Source organism: Rhinoderma darwinii, chromosome 1, assembly GCF_050947455.1.
Source record: "Rhinoderma darwinii isolate aRhiDar2 chromosome 1, aRhiDar2.hap1, whole genome shotgun sequence".
Taxonomy (NCBI): Eukaryota; Metazoa; Chordata; class Amphibia; order Anura; family Rhinodermatidae; genus Rhinoderma; species Rhinoderma darwinii.
Window position 1 is genome coordinate 648,657,010 of NC_134687.1, and position 21,901 is coordinate 648,678,910.

Below are 21,901 nucleotides of genomic sequence, written 5' to 3' on the forward strand. Positions count from 1 at the left end.
GGCAAGCGTAATCTCGCGAGATCCCACTGTAAATGACAGTTTACAGCGAGATTACACTTGCTGTGCTGTAAGTCCCACACAAACTTTACCGAAGTGTCGGGATTGTGAATAGACATGGCGTCCTGGCTGGAGGTGATGTCTATTCACTGTCAAGACACTTTAGTAACGTTAATGTGTGTGTATGTGACAGATCACTATGTGCAGAGTATATGAATGGAGAGAAGTGTATGACGCTGATTGATCAGCGTCTTTCACTTCTCTCCACAACACCCACTTGGTCAAAGTAAAAACACGCCCATTTGGGCATTAAGAAAGTCATTAGCGTAAAGCTAAAATCGCTCATAACTGTCAAAACTGATCGTTTTTCGAAATAAAAACCACTGCTGTAATGTACATTATAGCGCCGATCTCATTATGTACAAGATAGGGCACTTATAATGTAGTGACAGAGCCTCTTTAATGTCGTTCACCGTGCGGTTTAAGACATACCTCCCAACTGTCTCATATTCAGCGGGACAGTCCCGAATTCCTGGCGTCCAGTGCTATATCCAACTGTGAACCCAATTCTGAAGCAGGGAACCATCGGCTCCCTGCTTCAGAATTAGTTCAGAGCGGAGGAGCAGAGGGAGATCCTCCACTTACGAGGACTCCCCGGACACAGCGCTACTTTAAGCGCTATGCTCGGGGAAGCCTTTGACGTTACTGTCCATATATGGACAATGACGTCGGTGGCTGCTCCTTGATCAGCATCCCCTTTGCCGATGGTCTGGCCGGGTTTTCCGCTTCTAGAGGCAACCCCTGAGGTCACTGTCCATATATGGACATTGACGTCAGGGGCTCCTCCAGGAGCGGTATCCCCGGCCAGAGTCGGCAACGGGGATGCCGCTCAAGGAGCAGCCACTGACGTCATTGTCCATATATGGACAGTGACATCAGGGCTTCCCTCTAGGAGCGGAATCCCCGGTCTATGCTCTGGCTGGGGATTCCGCTTCCTAGAGGGAGTCCCAATGGAGCTATCTTCAAGGGCGGTGTGGCACTATCTACATGGACACTGGGGCACTATCTACATGGGACACTGTGGCACTATGTACATGGGCACTAGCAATAGGGGCAGATAAGGGGACATTATACTGTATAGCGCAGCTATGGGGGGCATTATGCTGTATGGGGGAATTTGTTTGGGCATTAAACTGCATGGGGGTACCTGTATGGGTATTATACTGCATGGGGGCATCTGTGTTAGCTTTGTACTGTATGGGTGCATCTATGGGGCAGTATACTGTATGGTGGCAGCTAGAGGGCATTATAATGTGTGGGGGCAGCTATTTGGTATTATACGGTGTCGAAAGCACTATGGGAGCAAGATACTGTGTGGGCTGAATCGGATGTGTATGGGCGGGGATTAGGTGAAATTAGATGCGAGCGCTGCATCGGTTGTTCCTCTTTGTGATATTTGAAAGTTGGGAGGTATGTTTAAGGGTATGTTCACAAGTAGCGAATACGACCCACAACACGCAAGGAAATCCAGCAGAGTTTACTGTCCTGAGTTTACAGAGAAAGTCACGGCAAATTACTGCGTCCTCAGGTCTCAGATACAATTGAATACTATAGCAGAGCAGGAAACTATCCGCTCTCTACTCTACCATTCACTCCTCCTGGAGCGAATTCCTCAGGCAAAGCATTGCCGACAGCCTGCTGGGGATTCCACTGCAGGAGGTGCCACTGACGTCACTGACATTATATGGACAGACGCATCGTCAGTGGCTCTCTCTATGAGCGGAATCCCCAGCCAGGGCGTCCGCAACGCCTTGGCCGGAACTCTGGCATTCCAGGAGTAGCCCATGACTTCATTGTCCATATAAGGGCAGTGACGTCAGAAGCACCTCCTGCAGCTCATAGAGGAAGCCACAATGGCTCTATCTACAGGGAGCAGTGTGTGTGGTAATATCTACAGGGAACAGTGTGTGGTAATATCTACAGGCAGCAGTGTATGGTAATATCTACATGGAGCAGTGTGTGATAATATCTACAGGGAGCAGTGTGTGTGATATCTACAGGGAGCAGTGTGTGTGGTAATATCTACAGGGAGTAGTGTGTGGTAATATCTACAGGGAGCAGTGTGTGTGGTAATATGTACAGGGAGCAGTGTGTGGTAATATCTACAGGGAGCAGCGTGTGGTAATATCTACAGGGAGCAGTGTGTGGTAATATCTCCAGGGAGCAGTGTGTAGTAATATCTACAGGGTGCAGTGTGTGTGGTAATATCTACAGGGAGCAGCGTGTGGTAATATCTACAGGGAGCAGTGTGTGTGGTAATATCTACAGGGAGCAGTGTGTGTGGTAATATATACAGGGAGCAGCGTGTGTGGTAATATCTACAGGGAGCAGTGTGTGTGGTAATATATACAGGGAGCAGTGTGTGTGGTAATATCTACAGGGAGCAGTGTGTGGTAATATCTACAGGGAGCAGTGTGTGTGGTAATATCTACAGGGAGCAGTGTGTGTGGTAATATCTACAGGGAACAGTGTGTGTGGTAATATCTACAAGGAGCAGTGTGTGTGGTAATATCTACAGGGAGCAGTGTGTGTGGTAATATCTACAGGGAGCAGTGTGTGTGGTAATATCTACAGGGAGCAGTGTGTGTGGTAATATCTACAGGGAGCAGTGTGTATGGTAATATCTACAGGGAGCAGCGTGTGTGGTAATCTCTACAGGGAGCAGCGTGTGTGGTAATATCTACAGGGAGCAGTGTGTGGTAATATCTACAGGGGGCAGTGTGTGTGGTAATATCTACAGGGAGCAGTGTGTGGTAATATCTACAGGGAGCAGTGTGTGTGGTAATATCTACAGGGAGCAGTGTGTGTGGTAATATCTACAGGGAGCAGTGTGTGTGGTAATATCTACAGGGGGCTGTGTGTGTGGTAATATCTACAGGGGGCTGTGTGTGTGGTATTATCTACAGGGGGCTGTGTGTGTGGTAATATCTACAGGGAGCAGTGTGTGTGGTAATATCTACAGCAGGGGTCTCAAGCACGCGGGCCGCATGCGGCCCCTGGGGCTGTCATCTGCGTCCCGCGGGACACAGAGCCGCTAGTATCGGCTCTGCTCCGAGACTCTGGAATTCCCTGACATCGCTGTCCACATATGAACAGCGATGTCTGGGGCTTCCCCAGAGCCGGAGTCCCGAGCAGAGCGCTGGTGTCGGCTCTGCTCCGTGACTCTGTGAAATTCCCTGACATCACTGCCCATATATGGACAGTGTGTCAGGGTCTTCCCCAGAGCGGAGTCCCGGGCAGAGGGCTATTATCGGCTCTGCTCTGGGACTCTGAGGAAGCCTCTGACATCGCTGTCCATACATCGACAATGATGTCAGGGGCTTCCCCAGAGCAGGAGTCCCAGTGATATCAGGAGCACAGCTGGAGTCCCAGGAAGAGCCTACTAGCGCTCTGCCTGGGACTCCAGCTCTGGGGTTGCCCCTGGCATCTCTGTCCATATATGGACAGTGATGTCAGCAGCAGAGCTGGAATCCCAGGCAGAGTGCCAGAAGCGGCTCTGCTCCGGGACTCCAGCTCTGGGCAAGCCCCTGACATCACTGGGGCAGCCTCTACAGAGGGCACTGGGGCAGCCTCTACAGAGGGCACTGGGGCAGCCTCTACAGGGGGGACTGGGGCAGCCTCTACAGAGGGCACTGGGGCAGCCTCTACAGAGGGCACTGGCGCAGCCTCTACAGAGGGCACTGCGGCATTATCTACAAGTGGGTGTGTGGCAGTATCTGAAGAAGGCACTGTGGCCTTATCTACAGAGGGCACTGTGGCCTTATCTACAGAGGGCACTGTGGCCTTATCTACAGAGGGCACTTTGGCCTTATCTACAGAGGGCACTGTGGCCTTATCTACAGAGGGCACTGTGGCCTTATCTAGGGGTGTGTTGCATTATCCATAGAGGGCACTGCGGCAGCATCCACGGAGGGCACTGCGGCAGCATCCACGGAGGGCACTGCGGCACTATTTAAAAAGGGGCTGCCCAATCTTGACATGTGTGCTAACTGAGCCGCCGGACTGCATTTACCGATACTTAAACTGGAAAGCTGGATTGTTGAAATAAGTACGTGGAGAAATATCTCAAATTTTAAACCTAGCGCTATTATTATAGTAATGTAGTATTATTATTCTAGTAATATAGTGTTATAGTAGTTCAAATAACTAATTGATTAACAATAATTTTGTATTGCATCAAATTTGAAAGTAATGCGGCCCGTCGACTTCCCATTTTTTCTATATGTGGCCCACTTACCCGGCCGAGTTTGAGACCCCTGATCTACAGGGAGCAGTGTGTGTGGTAATGCCTACAGGGAGCAGTGTGTGTGGTAATATCTACAGGGAGCACTGTGTGGTAAAATCTACAGGGGGCAGTGTGTGTGGTAATATATACAGGGAGCAGTGTGTGTGGTAATATCTACAGGGAGCAGTGTGTGTGGTAATATCTACAGGTAGCAGTGTGTGGTAATATCCAGAGGGATCAGTGTGTGTGGTAATATCTACAGGCAGCAGTGTGTGGTAATATCTACAGGGAGCAGTGTGTGTGGTAATATATACAGGGAGCAGTGTGTGTGTGGTAATATCTACAGGGAGCAGTGTGTGTGGTAATATCTACAGGGAGCAGTGTGTGTGGTAATATCTACAGGGAGCAGTGGGTGTGGTAATATCAACTGGGACCGGTGTGTGGTAATATCTACAGGCAGCAGTGTCTGTGGTAATATATACAGGCAGCAGTGTGTGTGGTAATATCTACAGGGAGCACTGTGTGGTAATATCTACAGGGGGCAGTGTGTGTGTGGTAATATATACAGGGAGCAGTGTGTGTGGTAATATCTACAGGGAGCACTGTGTGGTAATATCTACAGGGGGCAGTGTGTGTGGTGGTAATATCTACAGGGGGCAGTGTGTGTGATGGTAATATTTACAGGGGGCTGTGTGTGGTAATATCTACAGGGAGCAGTGTGTGGTAATATCTACAGGGAGCAGTGTGTGTGGTAATATCTACAGGGAGCAGTATGTGTGGTAATATCTACAGGGGCAGATTGTGTGGTAATATCTACATGGGGCAGTGTGGTAATATCTACAGGGAGCAGTGTGTGGCATTATCTACAAGGTTTCACTAGAAGAAAAATTGAATACAAACCGATGCAACCGGGGATTCCACTGCAGGAGGTGCCACTGACGTCACTGATATTATATGGACAGACGCATCGTCAGTGGCTCTCTCTATGAGCGGAATCCCCAGCCACGGCGTCCGCAACGCCCTGGCCGGGACCCATTTGTTTTTGTGTAGCCATAAATATTTTTGTGGACGGAGCGGTGTGAGGGGCCCATTTTTTGCAGGGTTCAAGCTGATGTCTTAATTGATACCTTTTCAGGGAGCACATGACTCCAATTTTCTGGGAGAAAAAAAACAAAAAACAGCAATTCTGACATTGTTTTTTATGGTGATCACCGTGCAGGTTAAAGGACATGTTCATGTTATAGTTCGGGTCGTTACGAATGCCGCAATACCAATTATCTTTACTGGATCTTATCTTGTAATGGACCCCGACCCAAAAAAATCCAAACACCCTTTTATTAAATCCTAGTAGGGCTTGATCCTGCGATCACTGTCTTGCGCATGTCACCAAGGGGTTAAAGCAAGATGCCAGTTTTGGATTTTAAAGGGTTTACTCCAAGAGAAACAATCAGCAAGTAACCTTTGTCTCACCCTTGTGAATTAACCCCTTGCTGACATTTGACGTAGGGTTACGTCATAGCCAGCAAGAGGAAGTATGTAGCGGGCTCACGAGCTGAGTGCGCTCAACACTAAGCTAAGCCGACACTTCAAAGCAACGGGCGATATCAGAGATAGCTCTGATCCTGCTCGTTTAACCTCTTAGATGCCACACAGTCAATAGCGACCGCACCGCAGCATCTAAACTGTTAAAAAGAGGGGTCCGGCCCCCTCTGACAGCCATTGCCCACACCCACTCATGTGATCGTGAGGTGCCCATGGTTGTCATGGCAGTCTGGGGGCTTAATAAAAGCCCCCACATCTGCCATCTTCTACTGCTATTAAGCCCTTACAGGCTTGCAGTATATTGCGCCATCGATCCAACAATTGCTGTTCAAGTCCCCTAGGCGGACTAAAAGTAAAATAATTAAAAAAATAAAATATATATATATATATATATATATATATATAATTTGCTGTTTTCAACTTGTCGCCCACAAAAAAAATAAAAATTAAGTGATCAAAAAGTCTTATGGTACCAATCAAAACTACAGCTCGCCCTGCAAAAAACAAGCCCTAAAGCCTTATCCACACGGACCTATATAATTCAATGTGGCCGCTCACACGGCTGTTGTTTCAACGAACCGTGTGAAGGGTCAGTCATAAAATAGAACATGTCCTATTTTTTCACGCATCACTCCGTAGACTCTAGTCTAGGGGGGGATGCGCGACATTGCGTCCCGCAGAGCACGGATGCATCTCGGACGTGTAAAACTGTAGTTTTCACGTCTGAGATGCGCAACGCTCTTGTGAATCCGGCCTTAGTGTATGTTCACACTGAGTTTTGCAGGCAGAAAATTCTTCTGCCTGGAAAAATCCGCTCCGGTTTTTTTGAAGTGGTTTTGCACCACATTTGTTTTTTGATGCGATTTATACCTATTTCTTCAACAGACAAAGGGAATAACCGTGACCGTTTTTTGCGTCAAAAACTGCGTCTATTTCCGTCTCCCATTAATTTCAATTGGGTTTTTGGGGCAGAAAACGCCACAATATAGTGCAATTAGAGGCAATTTTGGACGTGTTTTGCCGCGCTTTCCGTGGCAAAAAACTCAGTGTGAACAGGGCCTAACACCTCTCAATTGACTGACATAAAAATATGTGTTTTAGAATATGGAAACACAAAACATTTTTTTTTCTTTGTAAAGGTAGTAAAACATAAAAAAAAACCTCCCACAATATAAATTTGGTATCGCTGTAATCGTATTGACCCACATAATAAAGTTAACATGTCGTCTTTACCACACGGTGAACGTCACAAAAACGAAACAAAAAAACACACAATAGAGGAATCCGTTTGTTCCCATTCCACCTCAAACACATTTATTCCAGTTTCCCAAATATGTTATAAATTGTGCCGTGTAAAACTACAACTTGTCCTGCAAAATACAGGCCCCCATACGGGTATATCGTATCAAAGTCTTTAATTAAATATAGGCAACGCGTTTCGGGGCCGGAAAGGCTCCTTCCTCAGGCAGTATTAGAACATTATTGTGTTCTAATACTGCCTGAGGAAGGAGCCGGTCCGGCTCCGAAACGAGTCGCCTGTATTTCATTAAAGACTTTGATACGCCAAACCTTGTTTGCTTCTTCATGCAACACTAAGGACTAACAGCCAACTACGCTCCAAGGAACCAGCGCCGCTTCAAGGGTTGATCTTTTGAGTTTTATTACCTTCATTGGTTATGACTCTTACATTTCCACTATCCTATTATCTACAAGGGGCACTCATGGCATTATCTACAGGAAGCAGTGTGTGGCACTATCTACTGGGGCAGTGTGGAGCACCATCTACAAGGGACAATGAGCATGGCACTATCTACGCTGTTTTTTATGCTACCAGTAGTGTTCAGCACATATAATCTAACCTTAGTGATAAAGTGAGACATCACCTGCCTGTGAACAACCAGATAACCAGAGACAGATACCGGCCACTATAGTGGTTGTCAGCCAAACTAGTGCAGAAATTTTTGTTTGTCCTGGAAGAAAGTAACGCCCCATTAGTCACACCTACCACATAAGCCACGCTCCATGAGATACACCCACCATAGAAGCCACACCTTAAGTGTCCCTGGGGAAAACATTTTTTGTGACTATGTATACAGAACCAGAACTTTTTTATTTTTACGTCGATGTAGCGGAGTGAGGGCTTATTTTCTGCGGGACGAGCTGCAATTTTTGATCATTTTATAATACTTTTAAATTTTTTTTTTAGAGCTGCTACTGTTTTTATTTGTTGTTTTTATTTTTTTGTTACTGTGTTCACGGTGCGGGTAAATAACTGTCACGATCTGTGGGTATGTGGACCCACTGGGCCATACGGCTATAGCGGGATAGCAGTTGGCCAAAACAGGGTACCAAGTAAAATCTATAGTTCAAGCAAGGGTACTTGTGGTAGTTCGGACAGTAGCGATGACTAGGCTCGGATGGTACCTCGGCAGCAGACACCAGGCGTGGTGTAATACAGCAGACAGACCGGTTTCACAACACGACTCCAACTCTTTGAGGCACAGGAACAAGGTAGCATGGGATACAGGTAGCAGGAACGGGGACACTAAGGCACCATTTGCTAGAATGACACGGGAAAACACAACAACGCTCAGGCAATGAGTGAAGGAGCAGGGCCAGGGTGATCTGGGAGAAATCAGTTCAATCTTACACTTGTGTGTGCGCGCTTGCTTTTTAAGGCCGGGACTGAGCTCGCGTGCACACCCAAGTGGTCACTGTGGGGCAGGGCTGTCGCATATGCCGGCATCTCTGCAGAGGAAGGGGTCGGCAGGATGAGAGGAGTCTGCGGTCAGCGACCGCGGACGTTACAGTAACCCCCCTCTTGCGCCCCCTCTTGGGACCAGAACGAGAGCGAAACTTCTTAATAACGGTAGGAGCATTCTCTTCTGGCTCCCAGGACCTCTCCTCTGGACCAAACCCTCTCCAATCTACCAAATAAAAGGTTCTTCCTCTTACTTTTTTGGTGTCCAGGATATCCTTAACTTCAAATATCTTGGCAGAACCGCTGGGTGGGGGGCAACTGCAGGGCTAAGAATCTTAGAGTAGCGGTTCAAGACCACAGGTTTCAGAAGAGTCACTTGAAAGGAGTTGGTAATCCTCAAGGTAGCGGGTAGCCGAAGCTTGTAAGAGCAACACCACAGAAAAAAGTGGGTTATAGAATAAAATTAAAAACACAAAAAAAGGCCATACTCACAAATTGGGCAGCTATAAGCCCAGCAGGACGCAGACAGGTCAAAAATGCTGCTGAAGGAAAGTGCTCAGGTGTGTTAAATAATAATAGCCACTACCACTAGCCTTGAGGGGAGTGGTGTGGGGTATGGATATAAATGTGTAGTGCAGAAAATTAATACGGTGTGTAATACACAAGTGATAATAATGTATCCGGAATATAGGGGGCAGTAGTGCATAGGGGTCAGAACTATGAGTGATACATAGGGAGTGAGTGCAGTGTGTAAGACATGGAGGGATAGTGTGCAAGTAGTGAGGCACAGCATATACTGCAGAATAGCAGCCTATTAATAACGCCCATGCTATCAGAGCGGGCAGCCCTCCATGCAATGCCAAACACCTTCACACTATGCCCTTCCAGCATCATAAGACCTGGCTGCGTCCTGAAAGAAAATATATAATGTAAATAAACATGAAAAATCATGGGGTATTGGTTGCGATTTTGGCCAAAACAAATGCTAAGCTCGGGTCCCAGGTCTTGCATTTCCCTTAGGCAGGATTCACACGAGCGTGTGCGTTTTACGCATGCAAAAAACGTGGCGTTTTACGTGCGCAAAAGGCACTTGGCAGCTCCGTGTGTCATCACCATATGATGCGCGGCTGCGTGCTTTTCGCGCAGCCGCCATCTATATGACACTCCGTTTGGATGTTTGTAAACAGAAAAGCACGTGGTGCTTTTCTGTTTTCATTCATCCTTTTCACTGCAGTTGCGCGAATCACGCGCGTCCCACGGAAGTGCTTCCGTGTGATTCGCCTGGTTTTCACGCACCCATTGACTTCAATGGGTGCGTGATGCGCGAACAACGCACAATGAACAGACATGTCGTGACTTTTACGCAGCGGACTCACGCTTTGTAAAAATCACGCAATTGTCTGCACGGCCCCATAGACTAATATAGGTCCGTGCGACGCGCGTGATTTTCACGCGCATTGCACGGACGTATATCCCGTTCGTCTGAATAAGCCCTTACTGGAACTTTTCATTCCAAACTTGAAGCAACACCACAGAAAAAAAGTGGGACATAGAATACGATTAAAAACACAAAAAAAGGCCATATTCACAAACTTGTGTTTTTGAAGCTTATAAGAAATCAGGTTGATCCGCTGCAGGATCTTAAAGGGTCCGAGGAACCTGGGAGCGCATTTGAATGATTGCACCCTCGGCCGGATATTTCTCGAGGACAGCCAGACCTTGGTACACGGAAGAAACTGAGGTGTCTCCTCCTCGTGTCTGCCTTTCGCTTCATGCAATCGACCACCAACAGAATAAAGGACCGGGTTTGCTGCCAGATCCGTAGAAAGTCCTGGAATGCAGAGTCAGCTGCAGGCACCTGGGACGTAGCTGACACAGGGAGAGGAATTTGTGGATGTTGGCCGTAGACAATAAAGAACGGTGTGGAGGCGGTGGACTCACTTGTGTGGTTGTTATTGAAGAACTCAGCCCAAGGAAGAAGCTGCACCGAGGCATCATGCTGCCTGGAGATGTAGTGTCGTAGATAGTTCTCCATGATTTGGTTGATCCTCTCGACTTGGCCATTGGGCTGGGGATGGTAGGCTGAGGAAAACTTCAACTTTACATCAAGGAGTTTGCAGAGGGCTCTCCAAAATGTTGGCACTATTTTGAATCCCCCGATCAGACACGATATGCAGAGGTAAGCCATGCAGACGGAAGATGTGTTGGATGAAGAGGTTGGCCAGTTGAGAAGCAGAAGGTAGGCCGGTCAGCGGAACAAAGTGAACCATTTTTGAGAACTGGTCCACCACCACCCAGACTGTATTGCATCCAGCAGAGGAAGGAAGGTCTGTGACAAAGTCCATTGCTATATGTTGCCAGGGAGCAATGGGCACAGGCAGAGGTTGGAGCAGAGCAGCAGGCTTGGAATGAGCAACCTTGTTGGCAGCGCACACCGTGCAGAACGAAACAAAGTCCACAATCTCTTTGGGCAGCGTGGGCCACCAGAAACGACGGGCAATCAGATCTCGGGTTTTACGGGTACCCGTGTGCCCCACCATTTTGGAGCTGTGTCCTCAGCGGAGGATTGTCCTCCTGTCTGCCAGGCGTACAAACGTCCTCCCTAGAGGGATGTCTCTAACTTGCTGAGGATTAACAGAGATGATACAGGACGGATCAATGATATTTTGAGGAGAGTCTACGGTGTCCTCTGTCTTGAACGACCTGAACAAGGCATCGGCAATCACATTTTTGGTGGCAGGGCAGTAGTGGAGCACAAACTGGAATCGAGCAAAGAATAGCGACCACCTGGCTTGACAGGGGTTCAGCCGTTTGGCCGATTGGAGATAGGTGAGGTTCTTGTGGTCAGTATATATCAGGATGGGATGAGCTGCGCTTTCCAGTAGATGTCTCCACTCCTCCAGAGTCAATTTGATGGCCAGTAACTCCTGATCCCCAATCGACTAATTGCGCTCTGCGGAGGAAAAAAGTCTAGAATAATAGCCGCATACCACTGCCTTCCCTTTGGAACCTCTCTGGAACAGAAGTGCACCTGCACCAACCGAGGAGGCGCCCACCTCTAACGAAAACTGTAGAGATACATCAGGAGGGTTGAGGCTGACGTGAAGGCACTCTTAAGGCTATTAAATGCAGATTCTGCCTCTGGAGTCCACACCTTGGCGTTCATACCTTTCTTGGTGAGGGTAGAGATAGGAGCGGTCAGTGAGAAGTGTGGGATAAACTGCCAGTAGAAGTTGGCGAATCACAAAAAAACGCTTTATTGATCTCAAGCCTTGAGGACGCGGCCATTCCAGGATGGCATTTACCTTCTCAGGGTCCATCTTGAGGCCTTGATCCGAGATAATGTAGCCCAGGAAGGGTAGAGAATTCTTTTGAAACACGCACTTCTCCAGCTTGGCATACAGGCGTTTCTCTCTTAGTCACAGCAGGACTTGACAGACATGTCTTGGATGAGTCGTCGGATCTGGAGAAAATATCAAAATGTCATCGAGATAGACCACAACACAGACATAGAGGAGATCTCGGAAGATGTCGTTGACGAATTCCTGGAAGACTACTGGAGCATTACACAGACTGAAGGGCATCACCAGTTATTCGTAGTGCCCATCTCAAGTGTTAAACGCAGTCTTCCACTCATGACCTTGACTGATTCGAATCAGATTGTAAGCCCCACGCAAAGAAAAGATCTTGGCTCCTCGTATGCGGTCAAATAGTTCAGAGATTAGTGGCAACAGATATTTGTTTTTTATTGTGACTTGATTGAGACCACGGTAGTCAATGCAAGGCCGAAGACATCCGTCTTTTTTTCGAGACAAAGAAGAACTTGGCCCCGGCCGGAGAGGAGGATTTTTGTATGAAAACCCTCTACAGATTCTCTTTGATGTAGCTCGACATGGACTGAGTCTCCGTCAACGAAAGGGGGTGGTATACGCGACCACGGGGAGGAGACGTATTTGCAACCCTTTCAATAGGGCAGTTATACGCCCGGTGTGGAGGAAGCGTCTCAGCCTCCTTCTTGCTGAAGACATCCACAAATTGAGAGAAATGAGGGGGCAATCCAGCCTGGGGCAGGGACGACTGGACAGGATAAATCTGTAACAGACAGTGGCTGCGACATTTATTGCCCCATTGGAGAACTTCTCTGAAATTCTAGTCCAGGACTGGGGCATGTAATCGGAGCCAAGGCAGACCCAGCAGGACAGGATTGACTGCTTTAGGCAAGACAAGGAATTAATTAGTTCTGAATGAATGGCTCCAACTTGGAGTCCCAGCGGCTTGGTCTCTGATACGATCAGGTCGGGCAGGAGCAGTCCATTCACCGATGCAACGGCCAAAGCTGAAGGTCTAGGTCTTTTCGGATGAAGTTTGCTGTGGACTCCGAGTCCAGATATGCAGAAACCCGGTGCGTAATTTTATCGTACCCAATGGTTACGGAAATGGCCAGTCTCAAGGAGAACTTCCTCTCTAGCGCCGTTCCACCTAGGGTTGTCTCTCCAACCAATCCTAGGCATTGGAGTTTCTTTTGCTTCTGCAGGCATGAATGCGCAACATGGCCTCCGAGGCCGCAATACAGACAGAGTCCTGAAGTGCGCCTGCGGTGTTTCTCCTGGACCGACAGTTTAAGCAGGTTCAGCTACCTAGGCTCCTCTGGGAGGAATCTTCCCTCCCGACGAACCTCTTGGGACTGCTCCCGGATCCTCATGTCAATACGTGTGGCTAAAAGTATGAGGTTATCCAGGGTAGGTGGCAGATCACGAGCAGCAAGTTCATCCTCAATTTAAAATTTTAGGAGACAGTCCCTGCCAGAATGTAGCCACCAAGGCCTCGTTCCAGGACAGCTTTGCCGCCAGGGTGTGAAACTGAATGGAATACTCGCCGACGGAGATGTCCTCCTGGTGAAGGGTCAGAAAAGACTCAGCTGCAGAGGAGACTCGTCCAGGTTCCTCAAACACTGTGCGAAAAGTCTGTAGAAAACACTGACGTTCCCAGATAGGGTTTGCCCATGCTAGGGCCCTGCCAGTTAGGAGTAAAATAATAAATGCAATCCTTGCATTCCCAGTAGGAAATGCACTGGCATATAGACCTAAGTGAATCTGGCACTGGTTCAGAAATCCCCTGCAGGTACTTCCATCTCTGTCGTAGCGAGGAGGTGGTGGCAGCGAGAATCGAGGATCAGCACAGGTACTGACGGGAGGTGTTACAGGAGTAACAGCCGGAGCAACAGGAATGGATGTCGAGATGACTGCGGTTTGTGCACCCAGGCGATGCGTGATGGCGTTCACCGCCTGGAGAAGTTGGTCTTGTCATAACTGGCAGACTAGTATATCTGCTTGCATGGCTTGTGCTGTCGTCCCAGGCTTGCGTTGGCCAGCAGGGTCCATGGCCTGAGCGTACTATCACAATCTGTGGGTATGTGGATAGCGGGATAGCAGCTGGCCAAAACAGAGTACCAACTAAAGTCTATAGTTCAAGCAAGGGTACCTGTGGTGGTTCAGACAGTAGCGATGACTAGGCTCAGATGGGACCTTGGCAGCAGACACCAGGCGTGGTGTAACAACAGACAGACCTGTGGTACAACACGACTCCAACTCCTTAAAGAGGCTCTGTCACCAGATTTTGCAACCCCTATCTGCTATTGCAGCAGATCGGCGCTGCAATGTAGATAAGAGTAACGTTTTTATTTTTTAAAAACGAGCATTTTTGGCCAAGTTATGACCATTTTTGTATTTATGCAAATGAGGCTTGCTAAAGTCCAACTGGGCGTGTTTAAAGTAAAAGTCCAACTGGGCGTGTATTATGTGTGTTACATCGGGGCGTGTTTACTTCTTTTACTAGCTGGGCGTTGTGTATAGAAGTATCATCCACTTCTCTTCAGAACGCCCAGCTTCTGGCAGTGCAAAGACACAGCGTGTTCTCGAGAGATCAAGCTGTGTCGTCACTCACTTCCTGCCCCAGGTCCTGCATCGTGTCGGACGAGCGAGGACACATCGGCACCAGAGGCTACAGTTGATTCTGCAACAGCATCGGCGTTTGCAGGTAAGTCAATGTAGCTACTTACCTGCAAACGCTGATGCAGAATCAACTGTAGCCTCTGGTGCCGATGTGGCCGACACGATGCAGGACCTGGGGCAGGAAGTGAGTGACGTCACAGCGTGATCTCTCGAGAACACACTGTGTGTCTGCACTGCCAGAAGCTGGGTGTTAACGAACAGAAGTGGATGATGCTGATTCGTCAGCATCATACACTCCCATTCCTAACGCCTAGCTAGTAAAAGAAGTAAAAACGCCCCGATGTACGCACATAATACACGCCCAGTTGTACTTTTACTGTAAACACGCCCAGTTGTACTTTTGCAAGCCTCCTTTGCATAAATACAAAAATGGACAAAAATAAAAACGTTACTGTAATCTACATTGCAGCGCCTATCTGCTGCCATAGCAGATAGGGGTTGCAAAATCTGGTGACAGCGCCTCTTTAAGGCACAGGAGCAAGGTTGCACAGGATACAGGTAGCAGGAAAGGGAACACTGGGAACTGGAAGACACTAAGGGACCATTTGCTAGACTGACACGGGAAAACACAACAACGCTCAGGCAATGCGTGAAGGGGCAGGGCCCTTCTTATAGTCCAGGGTGATCTTGGAGTAATCAGTTCAATCTTAAACGTGTGCGCACTGGCTCTTTAAGGGTGGGACTGAGCACGCGTGCGCACGCTAGTGGTCACTGCGAGACTGGGCGGCAGGATGAGAGGAGTCTGCGGTCAGCGACCGCGGACGTTACAATAACATATTTTAATCATTCTAACTTTTACGGATGCGGTGATACCAGTTATGTTTATTATTTTGTTATGTTTATTATATGGTTGTTTTACATTACTTTAGAAAAAAATGGGAAAAGGGTGTTTTGAGGTTTGTTAGTTTTTATTTATGTTTAAAAAAATAAAACAAACTCTTTTTTAAAAATTGTATTATTGTTCTGGGGGACTTGAACTAGTGATGATTAGATCCCTGGTACAATACACATTAATACTAATGTATCGCAGACCTTCATTACCCCCCTCCCCCCAGGCTGCCATGACAACCATCCATACCCTGTGATTGTGTCGTAAGGGGCCGATGAGCTGTCAGAGAGGACCACCCTCTCTTTCTTGCAGCTTAGATTCCGCACTCGCTATTGACCATGGCATCTAAGTAGTTAAATGGCCGTAATCACAGTTCTCTCAGGTCCCCAGCCTTTGCAGCAGGTGTCAGGTCTTCCCTATGTCATGTGAACAACTCCTGAGCGGTAAATGTCCTGTGCAGGAAGGGGTTAAGTGAGTAAAATACAGGAACAAACGAGATATAGGAGCTGCACCGTAGCATAAAGGTATGGGTGCTATCCTCAGAGGAATCTTGACAAAAGACCTCAACAAAGTTCAACCACAATCCGAAAGAAGAGGCAGCACTCCAGGAGTGTAAAAAAATCCAAAAATGTATTCACCCAACATACATGCATGAGCTTGAAAATGTCTTCAATGGGAAGGCGAAACGTTGCCTATATGTTGGGTGAATAAATGTTTTGATTTTTTTTACACTACTGGAGTGCTGCAACTGCTTTCGGATTGTGTGAGCGTAAAATACAAGTTTATACTGAATCTTATCCCACAAAAGTATGTATCACTCTTCTCCGCTCCACCTGCGCTGTAACATGATGATAAGAGATCACACTGCATGTTCCCTTTATATATAATGTCACCTCAGCTGCTGCAGAACCTTACAGTTCATATCAAACACTGACTGCATAGTGTGCACCATGTCTATGCCATAAATGTCAGATATATGGGGGTCCTGCCTCTATGTGGAGAACGGGGGTCCCCCGACCCGCCTCGTGAGGTGATGACTACATCCAGGTGAAGAATTAATGGAGAGGTGACCACACATGTGCACAACTCTCTCCATTCACTTGTATAGGAGTTCCAGAAACAGCCAAGCACGGCCAGAGGTGGCGCCGCATCTATCAGACATTTCTGGCATATCCCGGGGAGAAATGTCCGTGTTGGAAATACCCCTTTATTCCATGTGGTGACGGCTCTGAGAAGATGTTTCCCTCAATGATCAATAAGTGAGGTTCTGTATGTTACACATGATGTTGTCCCCAGTATGATTTCCATCTTCTCCTTTCTTCATAAAGATGTCTGCAGTACTAGATCCTCCAGTTTTCTCATCTTCTCCTCCACAACGTTCCTACTCCTGAATGACCCACCAAGGATGGACAAGGACAGGAATGAGATGAGCAGAAGAATATTAGACTTCACCTTGGAGATCATCTACCTGTTGAGCGGAGAGGTAAACTTTTCTACATTATAGAACAAGTCACACATAGGGAAGGGGCAATACATAATAGGAAGTTATAGGAAGAATCCAGTGTCCTGTATAACAGCGTCCAGACCTTCCAAGTGACATCAAGAAGACAACAGCAAAAAAGCTGAAGATCAGCCACCAATATGGTCAGTTATGTGTCATGTCACCAATGCAGCAATAGTAATGTTGTAGAGCAATGAGAATGACCAGGAACCAGGGGGATCAGGATGACCTCTATATAGAAACATAGAAGATGACGGCAGGAGGAGAACACATGGTCCATCTAGTCCCCCCAATATTATTTCCTTTTTAGTTTTGGTCTCGTTCTATTTTCTCAATGTCTTTTTGTAGTTGAGGTCTCCAGTATTACAGATGTGGGGTCACTAGAGCTCTATGCAGCGGGGTCACAATCTCCCTCTTTCTACTGAGGGGGGAATACTGTGTTCAGTTCTCTAAGTGTCTCTCTCCATACACAGGAGTACACAATAGTGAAGAAGACATCGGGTGACTGTACGACTCCCATCATCCATGAGTCAGGAAGATGGAGCAGCAGTCCGAGTCCCATCACAGAGCCTCCCCCTCACTCCCGGATAAATGAGAAGATCTTAGAACTGATCTACAAGATGACGGAGCTGCTGACTGGAGAGGTGACGCTGCTGGGAATGCTGGGAAATTCTACAGTAACCGCACTGGAGGTGTCTGGGTTATGACTGTATCATTGTGTGTGTCAGGTTCCGATAAGGTGTCAGGATGTCGCTGTCTATTTCTCCAAGGAGGAGTGGGAGTATCTAGAAGGACACAAGGATCTGTACGAGGAGGTCATGATGGAGAACTACCGGCCGCACACCTCACAAGGTGAGAAGAGACATATATATATATATATATATATATATATGTGTATTGGCATTACTGGGGCCACAGGCTGGACTGGCGGCCGTGTTGAAGTCTTTATAGCGTCATGTGCAGTACATATACACAGGTGTATAATGACATGTAATGTAGCTCCACAATTTTGGCTCCTTTTCTATCATGTTAGATTCCTATGTTTCGTGCTGCCGGCTGCTCATAACTTTGCAATAGAGGTGACTTTACATTGTACAGCGCTGGCGGACATTCTGGATATGGGAGCCATGGAGATGAGCAGGACGCTCTGTCTCCTAATGCAGAGTTATGGGCAGCCGGCAGCACGGACTATGGACCAGTTGTGCAGTAGTTAGAAGTAAACATGGTAATACAAGTCATTTAGAAAGACTATTATCGGCACACTCCATCAGTATAATAATACTCTTTAATATTACAAGTTCTGGGTACCAGATTCTGGAGATGGGACGATGATCCAGGGAATTATTGTGATTTCCAGATTTGGAGTCGGGAGGAGTTTTTCCCCTAATGAGACAATTGTCATCCACCTCATGGGGGGTTTTGCCTTCCTCTGAATTAACACGGTCGGATTATAGATTGGACTTGTGTCTTTTTGTAACACAGAATGTATGGAGCAAAATTTACCACTAATATAAAGTACAATGTGTTCCCAAAAAACAATCTCAGAATGACTTGAATAAGTAAAATTGTATTCCCACTTATGGTGCGTCCACACACGGCGTAAACACTGCAGAACTTCCGACCGGCTTTTTTGTGTGGAAATTCCGCAGAGTTTTCACAAGAGATATTTACATGTTGTAGATTTAGAATCTGCACACTTTGTGTATTTTTTGCGCAGCGTGTGGATGAGATCTGTTGAAATCTCATCCTCATTGCTGCTACTCTAATACGCTGTGGAATTTCCTGCAATGAAAATCTGCAGCTTATCCGCCCAGTGTGCACATACCCTTAACCCCTTCCCGCACCTGGACGTAACTGTACGTCCAGGTGAGCAGTAACTTTGCGCACCTTGGCGTACAGTTACGTCCGCGCTTTAACAGTTAACCGCCGCGCGGCGCTACACCGCAGCGGCGGTTAACTGTGCAGGGTGTCAGCCCTGCTCTCCCCGTTGCCGATCAGCAGCCTGTCGCCGCTGAAATCGGCAATTAACCCCTTCGATGCGGTGGTCGATTGCGATCACCACATCGAAGAGGTTTACAGCGGATCGGCAGCCCCCCACATGTATTTGCGGGGGCTGGCGATCCTTATCACGGCAATCGGAGGTCAGATAATGACCTCCGGGTTGCCATGTACGGAAGCCTCGGAGGATCAGCCCCCGGCCGGTCCTCCGATGCTTCCTGTCAGTGTGACTGTCACGTCACAATGACAGTTAGAACACATTACACTACGTGTGTAGTGTAATGTATTCCAGCAGCGATCAGAGCTGCCAGTCTAAGTGTCCCCTAGTGGGACAAGTAAAAAAAGTAAAAAAAAGATAATAAAAATGTTTTTAAAAAGTGTAAAAATAAAAGTTAGAAGTGACATAAACAAAGAATGCTTTTTTTCCTATAATAAGTCTTTTATTATAGGAAAAAAATTAACACGTTAAAAAAAGTACACATATTTGGTATCGCCGCGTTCGTAACGACCCCAAATATAAAACTGTAATATTATTTTTCCCGCACGGTGAACACCGCAAAAAAAATAAACAAAAAACAGTGCCCGAATCACAATTTTTTGGTTACCAACCCTCCCAAAATATACAATAAAAAGTGATCAAAAAGTCGCACGTACGCCAAAATGGTACCAATACAAACTACATCCCGTCCCGCAAAAAACAAGCCCTTACATCGCTTTTTTGACTGAAAAATAAAAACGTTATGGCTCTCAGAATAGGGTGACACAAAAATGTATTTATTTTATAAATAAGTGATTTTATTGCACAAACGCTGCAAAACATAACAAAATTATATACATCTGGTATCGCTGTAATCGTATCGACCCGCAGAATAAAGTATAATGGTCATTTATAGCCCAGGGTGAAGGCCATAAAAAAACGAATAAAAAACATTGTCAGAATTGATGGTTTTTGGTCACCTTGCTTGCCAAAAAATGGAATAAAACGTGATCAAAAAAATTTCTGGTACCCCAAAATGGTACCAATGAAAACTACAGATTGTCCCGCAAAGAATAAACCCTCACACAGCTCCGGTGGAGAAAAAATAAAACCGTTCTGGCTCTCAGAATATGGCGATGCAAAATGTGCGGAGTGTTCCAAAAGCAGATAAGATTGGGCGCCATTTACCAGTGCGACACCGGCCACACATCTGCGGATTATTATTTATTTACTGCATTATTATACCCTCTTATTATACCCTGATGTACCCCGCACAGATAACATGTACCCTGATGTACCCCGCACAGATAACATGTACCCTGATGTACCCCGCACAGATTACATATGCCCCCACATTACAAACTGAAACACCAGTAAAACCCCAAACAGAACAACTACCAAGCTACATCTGCGCCCCAAAAGCCAAATGACGCTCCCTCCCTTCTGAGCCCTGCAGCGTGCCCAAACACCAGTTTACGTCAACAGATATGGCATCGCCATACCCGGGAGAACCCGGTTAATATTTTATGAGGTATTTGTCTTCAGTGGCACAAACTGGGCATAACATATAGTGCACTAAAGTGGCATATGAGTGGAAAATTGTAATTTTCACTCCGCACCATGCGCTGCGCATTAACCCCTTCGCGCACCACAACATAGCATGTCTTAGTGTGGGGGGTGATGTATGGAGCGTCTCACGTGAAAAATAAAGAATTTAAAACGGCAAAATCGCTGTTTTTTTGGTCACCTTCGCTCTAGCTAAAAATGTAATAAAAAGTGCTCAAACAGTTGTATGTACCAAAAAATGGTACCAATAAAAACGACCGCTCGTCCCTCAATAAATAAGCCCTCATACCGCTCTATTGACTGAAAAATAAAAAAGTTGTGGCTCTTCGAACGCGGGGAGGAAAAAACTAAAAAGGAAAAGAAAAAAATGGATCAGTCCAGAAAGGGTTAATTACTTTCTAATGAAAAACCATTTATGACCACACGTGGGGTATTGCCGTACTCGGGAGAAATTGCTTTACAAATGTTGGGCAGCTTTTACCCCCTTTATCCTTTGTAAAATTTAAAAAAATGCAACATTTTAGTGGAAGAAATGTTGATATTCATTTTCATGGCCCAATTCTAATAAATCCTGCAAAAGACTTGTGGGGTCTAAATGCCCACTATACCCCTAGATAGATTCTTTAAGTGGTGTAATTTCCACTTTTGGTGGGTTTCCACTGTTTTGGCCTCTCAGGGGCTTTGCAAATGCGACATGGCACCCAAAAACCATTTCAGCTAAATTTGAGCTCCCAAAGCCAAATAGCGCTCCTTCCCTTCTAAGCCCCGCTGTGGGTCCAAACAGCACTTTATTACCACATATGGCGTATTTACGTAATCGGGAGAAATGGTTTTACAAATGTTGGGGTGCTTTTTCGCCTTTATTCCTTGTAAAAATTAAAAATGACTACCTTTTTTCAGAAAAAAAGTCGATTTTTACCTTTACAGAATAATTCCAATGAATTCAGCAAAACAACCGTGTGGTCAAAATGCTAACTTTACCCCTAGAAAAATTCCTTGATGAGTGTAGTTTCCAAAATGGGGTCACTTTCCGGGGGATTCCACTATTTTGTTCCCTCCAGTGCAATTCAAACGCGACATGGCACTGAAAACTATACCAGCAAAATCAGAATTTCAAAATCCAAATGGTGCTCCTTCCCTTCTGAGTCCTGCTGTGGGTCCAAACAGCAGTTTATTACCACATATGGGGTATTGCTATAATCAGGAGAAATTGCTTTACATATGTTGGGGTGTTTTTTCTCTTTTATTCCTTGAAAAAATTACAAATTTCTACGTTTTTTCAGAAAAAAAGTAGATTTTCACCTTCACAAACTAATTCAAATAAATTTAGCAAAAAAAACTGTGGGTTCAAAATGCTAATTATACCCCTAGATAAATTCCCTGAGGGGTGTAGTTTCCAAAATGAGGTCACTTTTGGGGGTCTTTATTGTTTTGGCCCCACAAGACCTCTTCAAACCTGACATGGTACCTAAAATATATGCTAGAAAAAAGGAG

General features: G+C 46.5%; 1 protein-coding gene across 1 annotated transcript in view; it reads left to right on the forward strand.

The window, feature by feature from the left end:
- LOC142655905 (uncharacterized) overlaps nucleotides 1–21,901 on the forward strand; it is a 523,874-nt gene that overhangs the window by 1,753 nt on the left and 500,220 nt on the right. The window contains exons 3-5 of the mRNA XM_075830625.1: nucleotides 16,694–16,848; nucleotides 17,340–17,510; nucleotides 17,595–17,718. Of these exons, the coding sequence (XP_075686740.1) occupies nucleotides 16,771–16,848; nucleotides 17,340–17,510; nucleotides 17,595–17,718 (373 nt within the window). The 5' untranslated portion in view covers nucleotides 16,694–16,770. The remainder of the gene's footprint in view (nucleotides 1–16,693; nucleotides 16,849–17,339; nucleotides 17,511–17,594; nucleotides 17,719–21,901) is intronic.